At 30.5% G+C, this 18,218-nt stretch overlaps 3 protein-coding genes across 5 annotated transcripts; 2 read left to right on the top strand and 1 right to left on the bottom strand.

Annotated features, from left to right (window-relative positions):
* The first annotated feature begins 1,552 nt into the window (after positions 1–1,552).
* On the top strand, positions 1,553–7,759 carry LOC106769004 (protein SUPPRESSOR OF npr1-1, CONSTITUTIVE 1-like). Of its 3 annotated transcripts, XM_022784219.1 has the most exons (5): positions 1,553–2,115; positions 2,447–3,521; positions 3,621–3,920; positions 5,504–7,004; positions 7,216–7,404. In XM_022784219.1, exons 1-5 carry the CDS (start codon positions 1,625–1,627, stop codon positions 7,284–7,286), a joined length of 3,438 nt encoding a protein of 1,145 aa, XP_022639940.1. In that variant the 5' UTR covers positions 1,553–1,624; the 3' UTR covers positions 7,287–7,404. The 3 variants fall into 3 exon arrangements, with proteins under 3 accessions (XP_022639940.1, XP_014509923.1, XP_022639939.1); XM_014654437.2 differs by having other exon boundaries at positions 3,621–3,911; positions 5,504–7,759; XM_022784218.1 differs by having other exon boundaries at positions 5,504–7,759.
* On the top strand, positions 7,391–10,987 carry LOC106767540 (vacuolar iron transporter 1). The gene is made up of 5 exons (XM_014652460.2): positions 7,391–7,494; positions 8,546–8,853; positions 8,961–9,046; positions 9,395–9,509; positions 10,442–10,987. The coding sequence occupies exons 2-5, from the start codon at positions 8,609–8,611 to the stop codon at positions 10,737–10,739; spliced, it is 744 nt and encodes a 247-aa protein (XP_014507946.1). The 5' UTR covers positions 7,391–7,494; positions 8,546–8,608; the 3' UTR covers positions 10,740–10,987.
* Positions 10,988–12,058: 1,071 nt separating this feature from the next.
* Positions 12,059–17,158, bottom strand: LOC106766597 (vacuolar iron transporter 1-like). Its single transcript, XM_014651316.2, has 4 exons — positions 16,903–17,158; positions 16,735–16,820; positions 16,260–16,374; positions 12,059–12,499 (listed from the first exon to the last, which is right to left on the bottom strand). Exons 1-4 carry the CDS (start codon positions 17,130–17,132, stop codon positions 12,202–12,204), a joined length of 729 nt encoding a protein of 242 aa, XP_014506802.1. The 5' UTR covers positions 17,133–17,158; the 3' UTR covers positions 12,059–12,201.
* Positions 17,159–18,218: the final 1,060 nt, after the last annotated feature.

Raw genomic sequence — 18,218 nt, 5'->3', positions numbered from 1 at the left:
TATAGTTTGATGTGGACGTAAGTTGCTTGCTCCGTTGTCCCAAATTTGCATTTTGTTGAAACTCTTAATGTATGGGCTTCATTAACTTCTTTAGCATATTCGGCTTTCATATTTAGCATATATTATGGTATATTATTATTATTTTTCCAAGCATAAAACCATTCATGTATATAATATATAAGATTTTCAGATTTTTTTAAATTAAAAATTCATTCTCAATTACATGTCTTTATTGTCAAAATAAATTATATAAAGATGGTAAATAAATTATTAATGCGGGAGATTTTTTAATTTTATTTGTTGAAATTCTATTATAAATCAACTAAATAATGCTAATTTTTATTATTCAAGATGTAATTTGTGGTTGTTAAAAATTGTTACAAATATTATTTTCAGCCATTAAAATAATTTCCAAAACTACCTACGTCAAAACTTGTTTATTATTAAAATAACTATTACTATTTTTTTTATTTAATAATCTAATTTATATTTAATTAAATAATATATTTTAATGTTTTATTATTATTTGTTAAACTGCTACAATATTGTTAAAAACTGGTTGTCAAAATATTCCTTTCCATATTTAAATATTTATATAGCTAATAAATCGAAATAATAATTCACGTACCTAGATGTAATAAAACCTCACGATATCATAGCCCAAGAAAACTAGTTAAAACAATTCAGCTAACAAATAGTTAAAACAATTAAAATATTTTTCCTATTAAATTTTATGTTATAGAAAAAAAATAATCTATATTAAATTTGTTATATTAATAATTAATTTTTAATTTTTTTAAAAAATAGTAATTATATACAAATTTTTTCGTGTATAATTAAATATAATTTTTTATATATATAATTAAATACATATTTTTTTCCTACGTAATTATATTGGAATCTTTTCGTCTATTTTTACATATGAATTTTTGAGTTTACAATTTTGATAGTAGATAACAATAATTTTTTTTAGTTCCAACTACAAATTAGGTTTGTCTCGAGATAAAGATAAGATGTTTGTACCAATTACACACAAAAAAATCCTATGTAAAAAAAAAAAAGTGTAAGTGAATTTACATACAAAAATAATAATTTTTCATCTTATCCGATAAATAATGAGACATGTAACGAAGCGAGTTTTTTTTAGACAAATTAAATACAGATATATAAAACAACATGAAAGTCCTATTTAAAATTAGTAAATATATTTAAATGTTTTATTATTATAATAGTATAAAAGTTAATTAAAATATTTACTTTTATAAATGCGTTTTATATTATTTTTTCCACTACTTGTATATATTGACAGAATATTTGTCTTTTGCCTGCAGTGGATGATGACTCATGCTTTATTGTAGTGGATGAAACATGCTTTATTTTCTTTTGACTACTTTTTTTTAAAAAAAATATTTTCTTTTGCCTAATTGCTGTAATAGATGACTCATGCTTTTTATTTTCTTTTGACTACATTTTTTTCAAAAGGTTTATTTGTTTGTCCTTATGTTATGAATTTAGCATAAGAAAATCTAGTCTTGCAGCTTTCTAACTTTTCAAAATAATTTTTCTGTTTACAAACTCACTCTTCTTCCGCTGCAGTAAGAGAAAGGAGAGAAAATTGATTCCAATGGCAGAGAGTTCTTCGTCATTAGCTATGCCCACTTCTCCCACTAAGTATGATGTGTTTCTGAGCTTCAGAGGAGAAGATACGCGTTACAATTTCATCAGTCACCTTTATGACGCACTGCACAGGAACCACATCGAAGCATATATGGATCAGAGATTACAAAGAGGCGAAGAAATTTCGCCTGCACTCCAAACTGCGATAGAAGAATCAAAGATCTATGTCCTCGTTTTCTCCGAAAACTATGCATCTTCCACGTGGTGCTTGAATGAACTGATTAAGATACTTCACTGCAAGAAGATATATGAAAGGGATGTGATACCTGTTTTCTACAAAGTGGATCCATCAACTGTCAGGAAGCAGGAAGAAAGATACAAAGCAGCTTTCGATGAGCATGAACAGCGGTTTAAAGACGACATGGACAAAGTGCAAAGATGGAAGGATGCTCTAACCGAAGCTTCTGGACTCTCCGGTTGGGATTCAAACGTTATCAGGTCATATATTTCTTACATCCACTTTTCAGATATACAGAATCTCTTTTCATTTACTAAAATCTGTTGATCTTATCATACTTCAAGCGTCTCTTTTTTTCCCCTTTTCTCAATGGGTCATGGATTTGATCATATCACTTTTCTCTTAAAGTCACAAACAGTTACTGTAGAACTTTTGCAATCTTGATTTTCAATTCTTAAACCAACCAAGCTAATATATAATGTCGTATACTTACTTTGAACATCTCTTCAATGATGTTCACTCTTCTGAATTTTTCTTTAGTTTAGCTTTGTGCTTGAATACTAAAATTTTATTTTCCAAATTATCTGTCAGGTCAGAAAACACACTTGTTGAAGAAATTGTTAAAGATATTTTGAAAAAATTGGATCTTTATTCCATTAGTTATGATCCAGGAATTATCGGCATTGAAAAACATATTGAAAGCATTCGGTTATTGATGCGTTTTGAGTCATCAGATATTCGGATCATAGGAATTTGTGGTATGGGAGGAATAGGAAAAACTACAATTTCTGAACAAATATATCACACATTTGCAAAGCAATTTGATTCCAGAAGTCTTGTTTTAGACACTCAACAAAAAATAGAAAGAGATGGAATAGACACTGTCAGAAAAAAATATATGTCTGAGCTTCTAAATGAAGTACCATCTCCTAGTTTATACTACAGTGAAAGACTCAAACAAGTGAGGATTCTTATTATTCTTGATGATGTTACTGATTCGGTTCAACTTAAACAATTGTTAGGAAGGTGTAATAGTTTTGGACAAGGCAGTAGAATTATTATAACCAGTAGAGACATTCAAGTGTTAAAGAATGTTGGAGCTGATGACATCTACGAAGTTGAGAAGTTGAATGAACTCAATTCTCTAAAACTTTTTACTTTACATGCTTTTAAACAAAACTCTTCACAGGAAACAACGTACATGGACTTGGTAGAAGAGGTGTTGAGATATGCCAAAGGAATTCCATTAGCTCTCCAAATTTTGGGCTCATTACTTTATGGCAGAACAAGAGAAGCATGGGAAAGTGAGTTACAAAAGTTGAAAAAATGCCAACATCTTAAAATTTTTAGTGTATTAAAATTAAGTTATGATGGGCTTGATGAGGAGGAGAAGAATATATTTCTTGACATCGCATGCTTTTATAGGGGAGACGAGGAGAGTGTGGTACAAGAAAGATTAGATGACTGTGGTTTTTCTTCTAAGATTGGAATGGATATTCTCAAAGACAGATGTCTAATATCTATCTCTCATGGTATAATTGAAATGCACGATCTAATACAAGAAATGGGTCAAGAAATTGTTCGTCAAGAGTGTCCTCATTATCCTGGAAAACGTAGTCGGTTGTTCAAGGGTGAGGAAAGTCTTGAGGTTTTAAAAAAGAACAAGGTATGTTTTTACTTTTCTTAAATTGTAAACCACTTAGTTGTTACTAAACATTATGGAATATTTCATGTTTATTTATTTTTTACATTGATTTACTTTTAGGGGTCAGATGCAATTCAGGGTATCTTACTAAATTTGCGGGAAATAAAAGAAGTTATAGTACATGGACAAACATTCGAAAAGATGGATAATCTTAGGATGTTTATGCTCTTTGATTATTTATCTTATGGGTCCAGAGTTGCATCGTCTATTGTAACTCTACCAGATACTTTGAAGATTTTTTATTGGCACGGTTTCCCTCAAAGATCTTTACCACCGAACTTTTGCCCAGAAAATCTAGTGAGACTCGAAATGCCATACTGCGATCTTGAACAACTTTGGGAAGAAGATCAGGTTTTTCAAGTTATCTATATTCCTTTTTGTTACTTTGTGCCTACTCTACATTATTTGTTTTGATACTTCTTTTATTAGACCCACTCAATTATGCATATATCATTACAATCATATTTAGCATGCTTCTAAAGATAATTATAAATCAAATATGTAGATGATAACTTCATAGCCAAACCTTCTTCAACCTCTCACCACTTCATACTTTAATTTGTGTGATTATATCACCATTGATGCATAATTTTTTTTTCTATAATAAGTTTTGTATTTAATATTTCGGTCATAATATAACTTTAGATTTCCCTCACCACATGCTCATAAAATGGTCAAAACATACCCATAAAAGGACAAAATGCACTTAAGGTCACACTCATAACGATCATCAATGGAATCACATACAATATATAACATCATGTATATCATACAAAAGTGTATACATATTCATGCATCTTATAGTCATCATCAGCCTCAAAGAATGACCTTGTTTCCTAATCCAAAAGAAAGATTTCTTTACTTCAATGATCACATAACTTGAGTGACATCTTGCTCGATAAACTTTTTGTTCTAAAGGAGAGAGACATCGACCTCTTCTTCTCTCTCTCTAACAATTTAATAATGCTCTTTTTTGTAATATCTACTAAGTTCTTGAAAAATAAAGCACATTGTTTCATTGATTAGAAATTTAAGATAAGTTAAAAATCTTATATTGTAGAAATGAATAAGATAGAGAACATATAAGAACTCACAAACCTATTATTTCAAAATTTTGGATTAAAATATATGTTTTAATATCTAATATGAATTTATTTATTTTTCATTTATGGGCATTATCCTTGAAGTTTAAGTGGTATTATAAATTTAAATATTTTATTGAAATTTTTATTAATTTTATTTATTAATATGTTGACAAATAAGCAAAATAACATTCATATATCATATAATTAATTGAAAAATTAAACAAGTGAAATATATAAATTTAATATCTTAATCAGAAAATATAAAAAAAAATTGAATACTCAGTTAATTAAATAAATTTAAATTTATTAAAGACTTAAATTAATTAATCTAATTCTTTTATTATAATATAACTTCAATATAACCTATAATAAATTATTTATTTAATAAATCACGGAAAGATGGATTTATACATTGTCTGCATCACTTAACATTAACATACAACCTATCTAAGGTTCAATTTTAACTCACTTTGTCAGTTTATTTTTATAAGAGTAATTAATGTCGTTCTCATTTAAATTTTTACAATATATTTTTATTAGAAAGAAAAAGAGAGACAAGAGAATATAAATAAAGGTAAATATGTGATACATGCATAATATAAAGTATTTTCACATTGTCATCTATTATAAATTACTTTCATAAGGTTGAAATTATTAGGATGTAATTTTGGATAGGAAACAAAATCATGTTAAATTTTGTGAATTTTTATAATAACTATCAAATTTATAACCACTATAATTTTGTTTGTTCAAGGTAAAAAACAGGTAATGTAAGTAGGAGTTTATTGAAGAAAAATAAATAAGCTTCATTTTAGTTTTTTTTTTTTTATTACCTGATTCATTTCCTTTTTGTGGCAGAGTTTACCGAAGTTGAAAAGGCTCGACCTGAGTTATTCTGATAAACTTAGTAGAATACAAGACCTTTCCCTGTCACCAAATATTGAAGAAATAATTCTGAATGATTGTCCAAAGTTGATTAAAGTTCACTCTTCCATATTACTCACCAAGCTCACTTCTTTACGTTTAGATGACTGTCATAATCTCAATAGTGCAATTGTTCCCAGCAATATTCTATCCAGATCACCACCAGGATGCATTAATCTTTCCTGGTGTGGCAAGCTTGAAATGTTTTCAATCAGTCAAACCCAAATATGTTATGCTCCACCATCGTCATCATTAATCGGTCCAATATTCCCTCATGTCAAACCGAGGCCTCAACGTCGAAATTTCTTAGGACCACCGCGCATTCTTTTTCCTGAAAATCTCTTCAGATACAATGTCACTGAAATTTCCTCCATTACTTTTGACCGATATTGGGAATCAGATGAAGAAAAAGAAGTGACTAATAAGATCTGTTTCATAGATCTCTCAAACTGTTCTTCCCTTACAATATTTCCATTTGACCTTTCTCAGATTAAATTCCTAAACAAACTTTGTCTCAGAGATTGCTCAAAATTGCAAAATTTCCCTGAGATTGAGAACACTATGGAAAATTTAGCGGTTCTAATCTTAGACGGCACAGCCATACAGGCACTGCCTTCATCCTTGTGGCGTTTGGTAGGGCTTGAACAACTGAGTTTGCGAGGTTGCAAGAATCTTGAGATTATTCCATCTTCCATTGGAAGCCTCACCAGACTATGCAAGTTAGACCTTACCTTCTGTGAATCACTTCAAACTTTTCCAAGCACCATTTTCAAATTGAAGTTGAGGAAACTTGATTTGTGTGGATGCTTTAACTTGAGAACCTTCCCAGAGATCACGGAGCCGGCACAAACTCTTGCTCACATTAACTTAACACATACGGCTGTTAAAGAACTGCCTTCCTCATTTGACAATTTGGCTAAGCTTCGATCCCTACAGCTCAACAGGTGCACTGATCTCGAGTCACTTCCAAACTCCATTGTTAATCTTAAGCTTCTCTGTAAACTTGATTGTTCGGAGTGTGCCAAATTAAAAGAAATCCCAGCACACATTGGTAGCATGTCGTCATTAATGGAACTGTCACTGAGTGAGAGCGGAATCGTGAACCTTCCTGAAAGCATTGCTCATCTTTCAAGCTTGAAATCACTTGATTTAAGTGGCTGTAAAAATCTTGAATGCATCCCACAGATTCCACCTTTTCTAAAACAACTGGTGGCATTGGACTGCACATCAATTAGAAGAGTGATGTCAAATCAAAACCTCTCAGATTCAAAGGAGGGTGTCTTCAAATTTCATTTCACCAATGCCCAACAACTGGATTCAAATGCTCGTGCTAACATTGAGGAGGATGCAAGGCTCAGGATGACCCACGATGCGTGTAGGTCCGTGTTCTTCTGTTTTCCAGGGACTGCAGTTCCTCATTGGTTCCCCTTTCGTGGTAAGGGAAGTTCAGTGACTACAAATGAAGATTTAAGTTTTTGCAGCGATGATAGGCTCATTGGTTTCGCTTTGTGTATTGTTTTTGGAGTGTTAGATACGAATGCTATTAAAGACAGATTCTTATATTTTGGTTACAGCCTAAAATTTGAATGTGATGATGATGGCACACAGATAATTCCAAATAATGATGAGTTAATCAACTATTTCAGATGGGGTTATAGTTACAGAGTCCTTGATAAAGATCACACATTTATGTGGAAATTTAACTTGGAGAGCGTAAGGAGGAGCGGCATGAACCTTAGGAGGCTCAGTGATGCTCGCAGCTTCACTTTTGAGATCAGTCCAAAGGCTTGCAACTTTCTGCTGCCAGATTATCGCTCAATAATGACAATAAAAGAATGCGGAATGTGCCCTCTTTATAGCAGCGGAAGCAATGTTGCATAGTCTTCAAGCTAAACAAAGGAAGATAGGAAGAGGAAGGCAGAAAGGTACTTAGTAGGCTGATTGGTATTCCGTTGGTGATTGTGGCTTATAACCAATACTTGTTAATTACAAGTTTCAAAACGTTAAACTTTTATTATCAATTTCTCATTTTTAATTTATTTTCTTTTATTTACATTTTCAAAGGTAGCTGACAAGATTTCTAAGTTATTATTACATATAGTTTGATGTGGACGTAAGTTTGTTTTTAAGTGATACAAATTATGTTAAGTGGTTTAGTTAGGTATTGGAAATTTCTTGGTTTTGAGATTAGTAAAATATATCCATTTAGGGACTACATATGAATATTTCTTTTTTATTAAAAACTAAATATAACGATATTAAATACTTAAGCATTATTCATGGAGTAAAGAACATTAACCACTTGTAAAATTTTGTAGAATAGTATAAATTCTACCTTTTTTCTTTTTTGGAAGGTTTGATGGTTATAATATTTTTAAATAATTAAAAGATCAGTTTAGAAATAATGTGACGGTGGTAGTGTTTAAGGATGCTAACGGCTCAACGGGATGAGTTTCGGGAAAAATTTATTTTTATATTGTCATTTCTTCAATACTAAATATTTATAAAATGATTATAATTATATATATATTTCAAATTTAAATTAAATTATTAAATAAATTTCAAGATAACCAAGACATTTATTATATTTACAAAACTTAATCAAACAAAATTGATAAAACTTAAAATATTACCAAAAAAAGAGATATTCAAATTTAAAAATATTCTATATGTCTACTTACTTTTATTTTTTAAATCATAATGAAATCTCATTTTAATAAACTAATAAAAATTATAATATATCACCTAAATGAAATTAAAAAAATTAACATTTTTCATCTTTTAACTTTTAATATATTAAATTTTGATAAATGTATAAAAAAATAAAAACAATAGTGATAAAAATGAATAACAAATAAAAATATAGAAAAAAATAAAGACAAATATTCAAATGTTGATCCGTTGATATTTTCCACGTGGATATCATCCACGGCTTGGATATTTTGTCCTATTCACAATCAAGTATGTGCAAAGCAGCAAGGCTTTGTTTGGATTCAGTAGCACATTCGCCAGCTCGAACACACTCACAAGATTGCACCAATGGCCGCTGCCGAACACGGAATAAGCGTCGAACCTGAGAGAAAGAGCCTTCTCAGCCAACACACCGAGAAGCACTTCACCGCCGGCGAAATAGTCCGCGACATCATCATCGGCGTTTCCGACGGCCTCACCGTCCCCTTCGCCCTTGCCGCCGGCCTCTCCGGCGCCAATGCCACCTCCTCCATCGTTCTCACCGCTGGCATAGCGGAAGTCGCCGCCGGCGCCATCTCCATGGGACTCGGCGGGTACGTACGTTCAACCAAACAATTCACATTCACAAAACTTAATTTAGATTCTGTTTGATCAGAAAATTTTCTCATGAAACGATCTGGGCTTATGTCTCGTTGTGCAGTTATTTGGCAGCAAAAAGTGAAACCGATAATTACCGGAGGGAATTGAAAAGAGAGCAAGAAGAAATCATCACGATGCCGGAAACTGGTGTCCACTGTTATTTTATTATGCTTTGTATATTATGTTTATGTTCATGTAACATTCTTTTATTTCATATTTATCAATAAGTCAGAAATTTCGAGTAACTTACACTGTTTAATTTTTACAGAATCATTTCACATTTTTTCTATTTTATTTCTATTAATTTTGACCATACATGTTTTCACCATTCCTTTAGACTTTGATAACTTCTTAATCTCTATGTGATTAGTTTTAAAAATGATAGCTGAATATTGTTCATTTCCATCGAAGCAGTAACATACTCAGAATCAACAACCACTGGTTGACATTTTATTGCACTTTAATAATAAATGTGTTCTGTAAAAATAAAAACAGAAGCGGCAGAGGTAGCAGAAATACTAGCTCAGTATGGGATCGAGGCACACGAATATGCACCTGTGGTCAATGCTCTCAGAAAAAACCCTCAGGCATGGCTTGATTTCATGATGAAGTAAGTTCTTTCGTTCTCACTTCATAACATACTTTAACATGTTTATTTGTTGAAAGTCTTCCTACACAAGGTGTATAAATTTTGGGGTTTATGATGGTCTATTATATAGTGAATGTGGTATGAGGACAAACTAAATGATTAATTGATGACCGGACACAATAATGGGAATTTGTGGACAAGTTGAAAAGTAGCACCACCTAAAGGAATATAAAGCAAAGTAACCTTTCACTTTTTGAAGGTGGGCATGGTTATGGGGTCCAAAATTCCCACTTCCATTTAGTTGGCATGTATTACTTGGATTGGAATGTGGAAATTAGGAAAGGGGACGGCCTTGTAGGGACGCTACTGACTACAACATTGGCATCTTTTTCTGGTTTGGTTTTTATTTGTTGGTTATGAAATTGTGCTTATAAACTATTTCTTCATACTTGTTAGAAGATATTACTCTAGAGCAAAATGTACTGATACAATGTTGAGTGTCTGGTTATGAATTTTATAGACAAAATATTATGGCATGAGCATTGTGTTTAAAAAAAAAAATTAAGAGTTAATTTGGTATGATTTTGAAAAATACAAATCCTATACACAGGAACTAGAAAACCTGACTCTATAAAGCTACCCTTTGGGAAACATTGTGTTTACTGTTTATATCATTTGAAATAGCAAAATAGTAGGTTTCTTAAACAAATAGCAACTCCTTATCCCCAAGTAGAGAAATATGCTGCATATTTGCATTCAGCATGTGAGTATTGAGGAGAAAAGTGAAAGAAAACATGAAGAAAATAATCAATGAAGAAATTTCTGAAACATGCATGACATCCTCCTGTTTATTTATTTTTTTGAATGTATATATCTTTCTAGGATTGATGAATATTGGCTATGATCAAAGGTAGTGTTAAACAAATCAACTGGTTGTAATCTTGGTATGACAGATTTGAGCTGGGACTAGAGAAACCAGATCCAAAGAGAGCATTGTATAGTGCAATGACAATTGCCATCGCTTACATATTGGGAGGGGTTGTCCCTCTCCTTCCTTACATGTTCATTGCAAGGGCATCAGAAGCGGTTGTGTTCTCAGTTATAGTGACCTTGGTTGCATTGCTGGTTTTTGGTTATGCCAAGGGTTATTTTACGGGCAATAAACCATTCAGGAGTGCTTTGGAAACAGCTCTAATAGGTGCCATCGCCTCTGCAGCTGCTTTTGGTATGGCAAAGGCTTTCAATCCATAGATTCTCCATGCTTTGTATTTCATAGCAACTAAGTTTCTTATAAAAAGTGTTATTCTTCATAAGAAAAAGACCTTTTCAACTTTTTTTACCGTTTATTTTAATTTTTTGTACAGAGCACATCCCCTTTTATTCAATATTATGGTCTTCAATGCCACCCTTATAATTCACTCTTGCTTGTGTCTTATTGAATAAGTTAGTATTCTATGTTCTGAAACACCATGAATTCTGTCTCTGTAACTTCAATATTGAATCCATACTCGGGACAAATAGTTTTTCACTTGATAACTATTTGCTTTGATGATGGTTTAAGATTCGAAATTTTGTTTCTGAAGTTGTCTAAACTTAAATTAATTACAGACTTTTCAACTAATCTGCTATCATTTTGTAAATTTTATGCCCATTTTTTTTTACATTTTATCATCGAACTTTTCATTATTTTATCTATTATATCACTCCATTAAATTTATGAAAGAAAACTGGTGTGTCATAAAATTGTAAGAAAACAAACAACACAGTTAAAATTACATTGTTTTTCAAAAGTTGATAATAACGCGTTGTTTTAATTTATTTTTATTATATGTCATCGTCATTTTTGTTAGGAATTTAAGAAATTGATAAAATACAGAAACCTGAAAAATTTGATTGCAAAAGATATTATGTTAAATATATTTAGTCTTAAACTCAATATGCATTGATCAACCATTACAAACAACGATGCCATGTTTAAGACGAACACCATGATCTAACTCCACCGAATAACTAAAAAACATAAATCCCTAACGGTTCATTCAAAGGGGATTTTCATTTAATAAAATGTTGTTTAAATTTATTCTTATTATATGCCATTAACTCCATGGTTATAAGGCACAAACTATTGAGGTTCTCAAGCTTGTGCGAGGGAAGAACGGTGAGATCGTATCCCTTACTTCTCTTTCCTTTTCCTATTCTGAGTAGCACTGACCTGTGGAACACTCAACCGATTTAATGAAAATGCAATTTCTCGGTTGTTGAATTTTCGTTGTGATGGGTACGTCTTATCTTGTTTTGATGGATGGAATGCTTAATCAAATTACATCATTGAGTAGTTTAGGATGGCTAGGTTAGATTATCATTTGGAGTTAATAGTAATCTCTTAGCACTTCCCAATAGCTAAAAAGCTAATTATACCTCTTCAACCTCTAATATTTCACTCATTAAATTTAAACAGAGAGAGAATTATTCAATGATACACCCAAGAGAGAAAATTCAGAAGCAACAAGGTCACACCAAAACATAATAAAAGAGGTTGTACTTGCATGAAAGTGTATGGCAGAAAAAGGAAAACTAAGATATCACAACAGAGAGAATATGTGATATGTGAGTCAAAATTCCACTTGAGCAGTTTTCTTATATCGTCTTTAGTTTTGTTATTTTTATCCGATATGAAATTTAGACTCAGAATTGAATTATTTATAACAAATATCTATGGATTGAAAACCTTTGCCATACCAAAAGCTGCTGCAGAGGCGATGGCACCGATGAGAGCTGTTTCAAAAGCACTCCTGAATGGTTTATTACCAGTGAAGTAACCCTTGGCATATCCAAAAATCAGCAATGCAGCTAAGGTAACTACGACTGAGAACAGAACGGCCTCTGAAGCCCTTGGAATGAACATGTAAGGAGCAAGAGGAACAAGACCACCAACTATGTAAGCAGCAGCAATTGTCATTGCACTGTGCAATGCTCTCATTGGATCTGGCTTCTCTAATCCCAGCTCAAACCTGTACTTAAATTGTTCAACACTGAGATTTTTAAAGCCATGCTTCACCATTATAATCATACATTTTAAAACAAGTGATGCATATGAAATCATACATATATTTAAGAGATTTGATCTTTTGTCACATAAATTTTCTTTTTAATTTATTTAACACTATCTTTTTTTTTTACTTGTTACTTTTTTTTTTTTTAAATACAAAAATTCATTTTTTTATAATTTTTTTACTCTTATAATAAATATCAAATGAATCTATATGTGTCATTCTATTATTATTTTTTTTTCTAAATACTTGTATTAGAATATGAGTATGTTATTTATTTTTTTTAATATGGGATTTCTTTTAAGTTGTGAATAGAAAAAACACTAATATTTTGTAATTGCAAATTACATAAACATAACTTTTTTTAAGTGAAATTATCTGCTTCTGATATACTCGAATTTGGAATGTGTTCTAATTCTTATAAATAGGTTAAAATAGTTTAATATCCAACAACTTTGTGAGTTAAGTACTGAATGTAGAATCAAAATCTAAGTAATATTTGACAGTTTAGTAATGCAAATAGTACTTTTTTTCTATTATTTAATTTCATTTTAGGGATTCACAAACTTGTAAATACACAATACAATAAAATAAAAGAATGTGTAGGGAATTTTTTATTTATTCTAAAATTTTACCCACTGGGCTTCAAAGATATTTAAATAAACCTTCAATTATTACTTAAACTTAATATCCAAAACTCAACTTTACTTCATATGGACTCCATTAGGCCGGGAAGAAATCTAAACTTTTTCTACGATTTGTGTTTATCCTCCCATTAAGCACCGAAAGGATAATTTTATATGTGGAGTCAAGTTTTTTAATTTTGTATGTAGATATCTAAAAGTTTTGACTTTAAAATCGTGATAAATTAATTATCTTCTAATGATTTTAAAGGGGGATTGTGCCATATTGGCTTTGTTTATAAAATGTAATAACTGCAACTTGCTTTGAAGGAATATATTTTAGGATAATGATATTTAGACAATATTTTTTTCACAACATTTGAACATTGATTACGTGTCAATCTATGATTGGTCGTAAATTACTCTATAATCAATAATAATAATCATAAACACTATTATTGAGTAATTTATGACCAATCACATATTGGCACGTAATCAATATTCAAATGTTGTGAAAAAAATGTTGTCTAAATATCATTATCCTATATTTTAACATTTTTGCGACCAAATAATTTGTAGCATGATCTTGGCTAACATTACAGAAATTATCTACTTGTACCATTAGAAGTGATTTTGAAAATGAGATCTATCAAGTTGGTCAGGTCACTTGATCGTTGTCTAATTTAATTAATCCATAGAGCTAAACTGAAAAAGTGATCAAAAAATAAAAGACCAACAAAAATTCAAGAGTTGTCACAAACTACACTGTTAATTTTCATTTTTCTTACAAAAATAACATCAAGTACTTGTCATTTTATTTGTATTTTAAACATAAATTTGTTTTCGTTAATATATATTATTTTATTAATATAATTGGACCTCCACTGAAACTTATTCAGTTTAAATAAGTGGTGTAACTTTAAAAACATAGATCATTATAAGTTCTAAAATAACACGTTGACCATTATAATAAATCAAAACCATAAAACAATTCCCATTTGGAGTCCCCTCTGATCTGATATTTTCCGGTTTTCACCCCCAAATCCTATTAAAATATGCATTCAACAAATTTTTCACCCAATAACATTCATGCATTTAAGTCCTAAAAATAATTTTTTATTGGCCATCAAATAGTGATTAAAAAAATCCCAATTCTCAGAGTCTATACTTAAACTGGGACAGAGTTAACGAGAAGGTGGGTTTGCCTAACTTTTACACATTTTTTTAACATTACACCAATTCTTAAAATGTTTTAAATTGTAAATTAGTTATTTATTATTTTAAATTAATTATAAAATGGTCTTTAATTAATTTTTATTTATTTACAATATAATTACAATGTTAGGATACAATCTAATTTGCCCGATTGAACAAAAATAATTTAACTTGGTTCGATTCGTGTCGACACGGCAAAGCGTTGATGATTTTTGTTTGACTATATTTAAGTATAAATTAACATGGTCTGATTTAAACTATATTTAATATGGGTTTGGTTTACTTTGGCCTTAAATTGGTTCTATTCTTAGCTTGATGTATAACTAACTATTATTCAAAGTGTTAGAAAAAACATATCATCTAAATACAATATAAGAAAATAATATTGTGTGAAAATTTGCACAACATAACCATTTTCAAACTCTTTAAAGTATGACATTTTCAAGAGTAAAAGTTTAATTATACCTCACAACACTCTAATAAAAAACTATAAGAAAAGTCAAAAATTAGTTCAAAGTGTTTTAGACTTGGAGCAAGAAGCATCATAGACTTAAGTCTATTATATAGTCACTAACACTCATTCTCTTATTTATCCTAGGAGTTGTGAGACTTTACAAGATATATATTTTTATCATACTCAACACTTTTAGACTAGAAACGACTTAATTAAATGTTATTATGACTTGATTCAACCCCACATGGATTTGACTTGACTCATCTCAGCTAAAATCTAATTCGACTCAATCCAATGTGGGTTTGACTTAAATTGACATGAGGTCAATCCAACTTCACTTGACCTAAGGTAGGTCCAACTTAACTCGGTTCAAGGTGGGTTTAACTTCCGCTTTAGGTAACCACACTTGGTCTAAGGTGGATTTGACTTAACTGAATCTTATGCAAGCCTACTAAACTTGACTTGGACTTTACTTGACCTAACATGGACACATCTCAACTTAATTTGACTTTACTTAACCCAATGTGGACTTGACCACGCTCGACTCAACATAACTTGACTTAATACGAATCTAACTTAACTTTATTCGAGTCAAACCTGACTCAAACTTGACCAGACCCCACTCTACTCAGCCTTATCCAAGTCCATTTTGACTTAGGCTACACTCAACTCATCCACATACAAACCCAACTTAAATTGACATAATATAAACCTAACTTAACTCAACCTAAGGTGTGTTTAACTCAAGTCATTTTTAAGTGGTTCCAATCGAATTTAGCTTGAGCCGAATTCGACAATTGAATCTGAGGTAGGTACAAATCATCCAAGTCGTAGTGAGACTTACTCAACTCATCTTGAAATGAGTCAAAATTTACTTGATCTTTTACCAATTCAATTTGAATCTATATGTTCTTATGAAATCTAACTTGACTCAATTTAATATAGATTTAATTAAAGTCATTTCATTGTTGATTTGACTTTATTTGACTCAATATGATTTTTTTCTCAATTTAGTATTACGTGTTTCTAACTCAAATTAGAATGAGTTGGGTAATATTTTTGTATGTGTAAGGAGATTTTTGTAAGTATTTTTTGTTTTAATTTTTAAATAATTTTTTTAGTTTTAAGAAGTTATATGGGTTTACCATGAACCACAACACTTATGTTAAATGTGAACTCTTTTTATATGAATTTTTTTTATCTGTACATTTTTTTTTTCAGCCCACGTAGATTGGTACGAAGCCCTGAGAAGGGGACTAAATTCACATTACTAATGATATATCACTTGTCAATAATCACCTTTCAACTCATACCACATTCTGTATATAATAACGCCAAAATTTTGCTAATTTTCTATTTGCATGAAATCCAAGAGAACAAAAAAATAAAATTAAACTATGTTATGAAAAGGGAGAACGTAAGAACTTACTTCATCATGAAATCAAGCCATGCCTGAGGGTTTTTTCTGAGAGCATTCACCACAGGTGCATATTCGTGTGCCTCTATTCCATACTCAGCTAGTATTTCTCCTACCTCTGCTGCTTCTGTTTTTTCACAATTTATGAGCATTTCCATTTACATTTTAAAGTTACATAACCATTTAATCCCTAATTCTGTGTTCCAATCCCTAAATTCTGAAGTTTCTAAAATTAAAACATTTTGAACTCTCAATTTTATCCAATCATGCTTCTACTCTTTCTACGAAAATAAAAATATATTTTATTTTTTAAAATAGAATAAACGTCAAAGCTTACAAAGAAATTTTAAATGATTTCTTAGTCCATGTTAACATTAAAGTCTTGATAAATTTTAAATACTTTTCAAATTTTATGAAATTTCGAATATAAAGTTCAACAGTAACATGAATTAAAATTATATATAAATAAATAAATAACAGAAGAAACCAGTTTCTGGCACGGCTATTATTTCTTCTTGCTCCCTTTTCACTTCTCTGTCGTAATGATCCGCTTCACTTTTCGCTGCCAAATAACTGCACAATGCAACCAACAAATTTTCGGAATCTCAAACGATACTTAAGTTGTGATTGCGAAGAGTATTTTCGTAACACGTACCCGCCGAGACCCATGGAGATGGCGCCGGCGACGACTTCGGCTATGCCGGCAGTGAGAACGATGGCGGAGGTGGCATTCGTGCCGGAGAGGCCGGCGGCGAGAGCGAAGGGAACAGTGAGGCCGTCGGAAACGCCAATGATGATGTCGCGGACGACTTTGCCGGCGGTGAAGTGCTTCTCAGTGTGGAGATTGAGAAGGCCCTGTTTCTCAGCTTCCAAGGTGACAGCCATTGGTGCTAGTCTGAAATGCAATAGAAGTTCATAAATATAGCCTCCACCCCTTTTTTAGTCCAATATTTTAAAATGTGCTTATTTTTTATTTTTTTTATATGCTGGTTTTGGACATTTTTTACTATCAGAATCTGAATCTGTCAGATTAAATGTCATATCAAATATTTATGTTTCTTAAAAATAATATTATTAATGTGAGGATTGATATTCGGTGAGACTATTTTTCTATTTATCTAGAGAATCAGCTAAAGTAAATACGGATAAAAACATAATTTGAGTTCAATTTGATTTTTTTTTTGTCTTATACAAAATTTTATAATGTACTTTTTTAGATTATAAAAGTTAAATGTTTAATAATATTTAGTATTTTTATATAATCTTGTCTATTTTTATTGTATCATGATTTAACAACCCCATTTAGGTTTACATAAAAAATATAAGCTTAATACATTATTCGGTCAATTCAAACGTTATTTACAGTTAATAATAACAATGAACTTTTATATAGTTTTCTTAATATATTTTACGTTATTTATTAACTGCTGTGAAATATGAAACGGAAAGTGTTTAATTAATGGTTTAAATTACTTTAAATTTCTATAAATTACGTTATAGAAATTAAAGATATATTAGTAACGAGTTTAAACGTTTATACTGAGAATAATATTAAATTGTTATTCGTATCACCTTTTAAAGAATCACTATTATATTAGTATCACAATATTATCTTACTTTTGTAAATCCTATAATGTGATATACATTTAAGTATTTTATAAAACAAAATCACTTTATTAATAAAACTGTTAATAAAAATTATCTATCTTAAAAATACCTATTTCTATCAACAAGTATATGCAAAATTGTTAAAATGTAAGTCTAATAACCCCTGCATCAACAAAAGTTGCATAAAGGTAGATAATATATTACAGTAAAATTATTAAAAAAATTAAGAACTCAATAGATAACTATTGTTTTTTACATAATATTGTAAAATAGATATCCATTTATTTGTTTTCCTAACATAGATGCGTGTTACGTCAACGTCACCAACTATTAAATATTTGAAATATTATAGCTTTCGTTATG

Source organism: Vigna radiata, chromosome 7 (assembly GCF_000741045.1).
Source record: "Vigna radiata var. radiata cultivar VC1973A chromosome 7, Vradiata_ver6, whole genome shotgun sequence".
Lineage (NCBI taxonomy): Eukaryota > Viridiplantae > Streptophyta > Magnoliopsida > Fabales > Fabaceae > Vigna > Vigna radiata.
This window is presented reverse-complemented; position numbering and strand designations above follow the sequence as displayed.

Bases quoted from the DNA above. Each gene is read 5' to 3' on its own strand.
- LOC106767540 (XM_014652460.2), top strand. From the start codon at position 8,609: ATGGCCGCTGCCGAACACGGAATAAGCGTCGAACCTGAGAGAAAGAGC. The intron at 8,854-8,960 runs GTACGTACGTTC...CTCGTTGTGCAG, and splicing joins ATCTCCATGGGACTCGGCGG to TTATTTGGCAGCAAAAAGTG. The intron at 9,047-9,394 runs GTGTCCACTGTT...AAATAAAAACAG, and splicing joins CATCACGATGCCGGAAACTG to AAGCGGCAGAGGTAGCAGAA.
- LOC106769004 (XM_022784218.1), top strand. From the start codon at position 1,625: ATGGCAGAGAGTTCTTCGTCATTAGCTATGCCCACTTCTCCCACTAAG. The intron at 2,116-2,446 runs GTCATATATTTC...ATTATCTGTCAG, and splicing joins TGGGATTCAAACGTTATCAG to GTCAGAAAACACACTTGTTG. The intron at 3,921-5,503 runs GTTATCTATATT...TTTTTGTGGCAG, and splicing joins AAGAAGATCAGGTTTTTCAA to AGTTTACCGAAGTTGAAAAG.
- LOC106766597 (XM_014651316.2), bottom strand. From the start codon at position 17,132: ATGGCTGTCACCTTGGAAGCTGAGAAACAGGGCCTTCTCAATCTCCAC. The intron at 16,821-16,902 runs GTACGTGTTACG...TGCATTGTGCAG, and splicing joins ATCTCCATGGGTCTCGGCGG to TTATTTGGCAGCGAAAAGTG. The intron at 16,375-16,734 runs GTTTCTTCTGTT...GTGAAAAAACAG, and splicing joins AATAGCCGTGCCAGAAACTG to AAGCAGCAGAGGTAGGAGAA.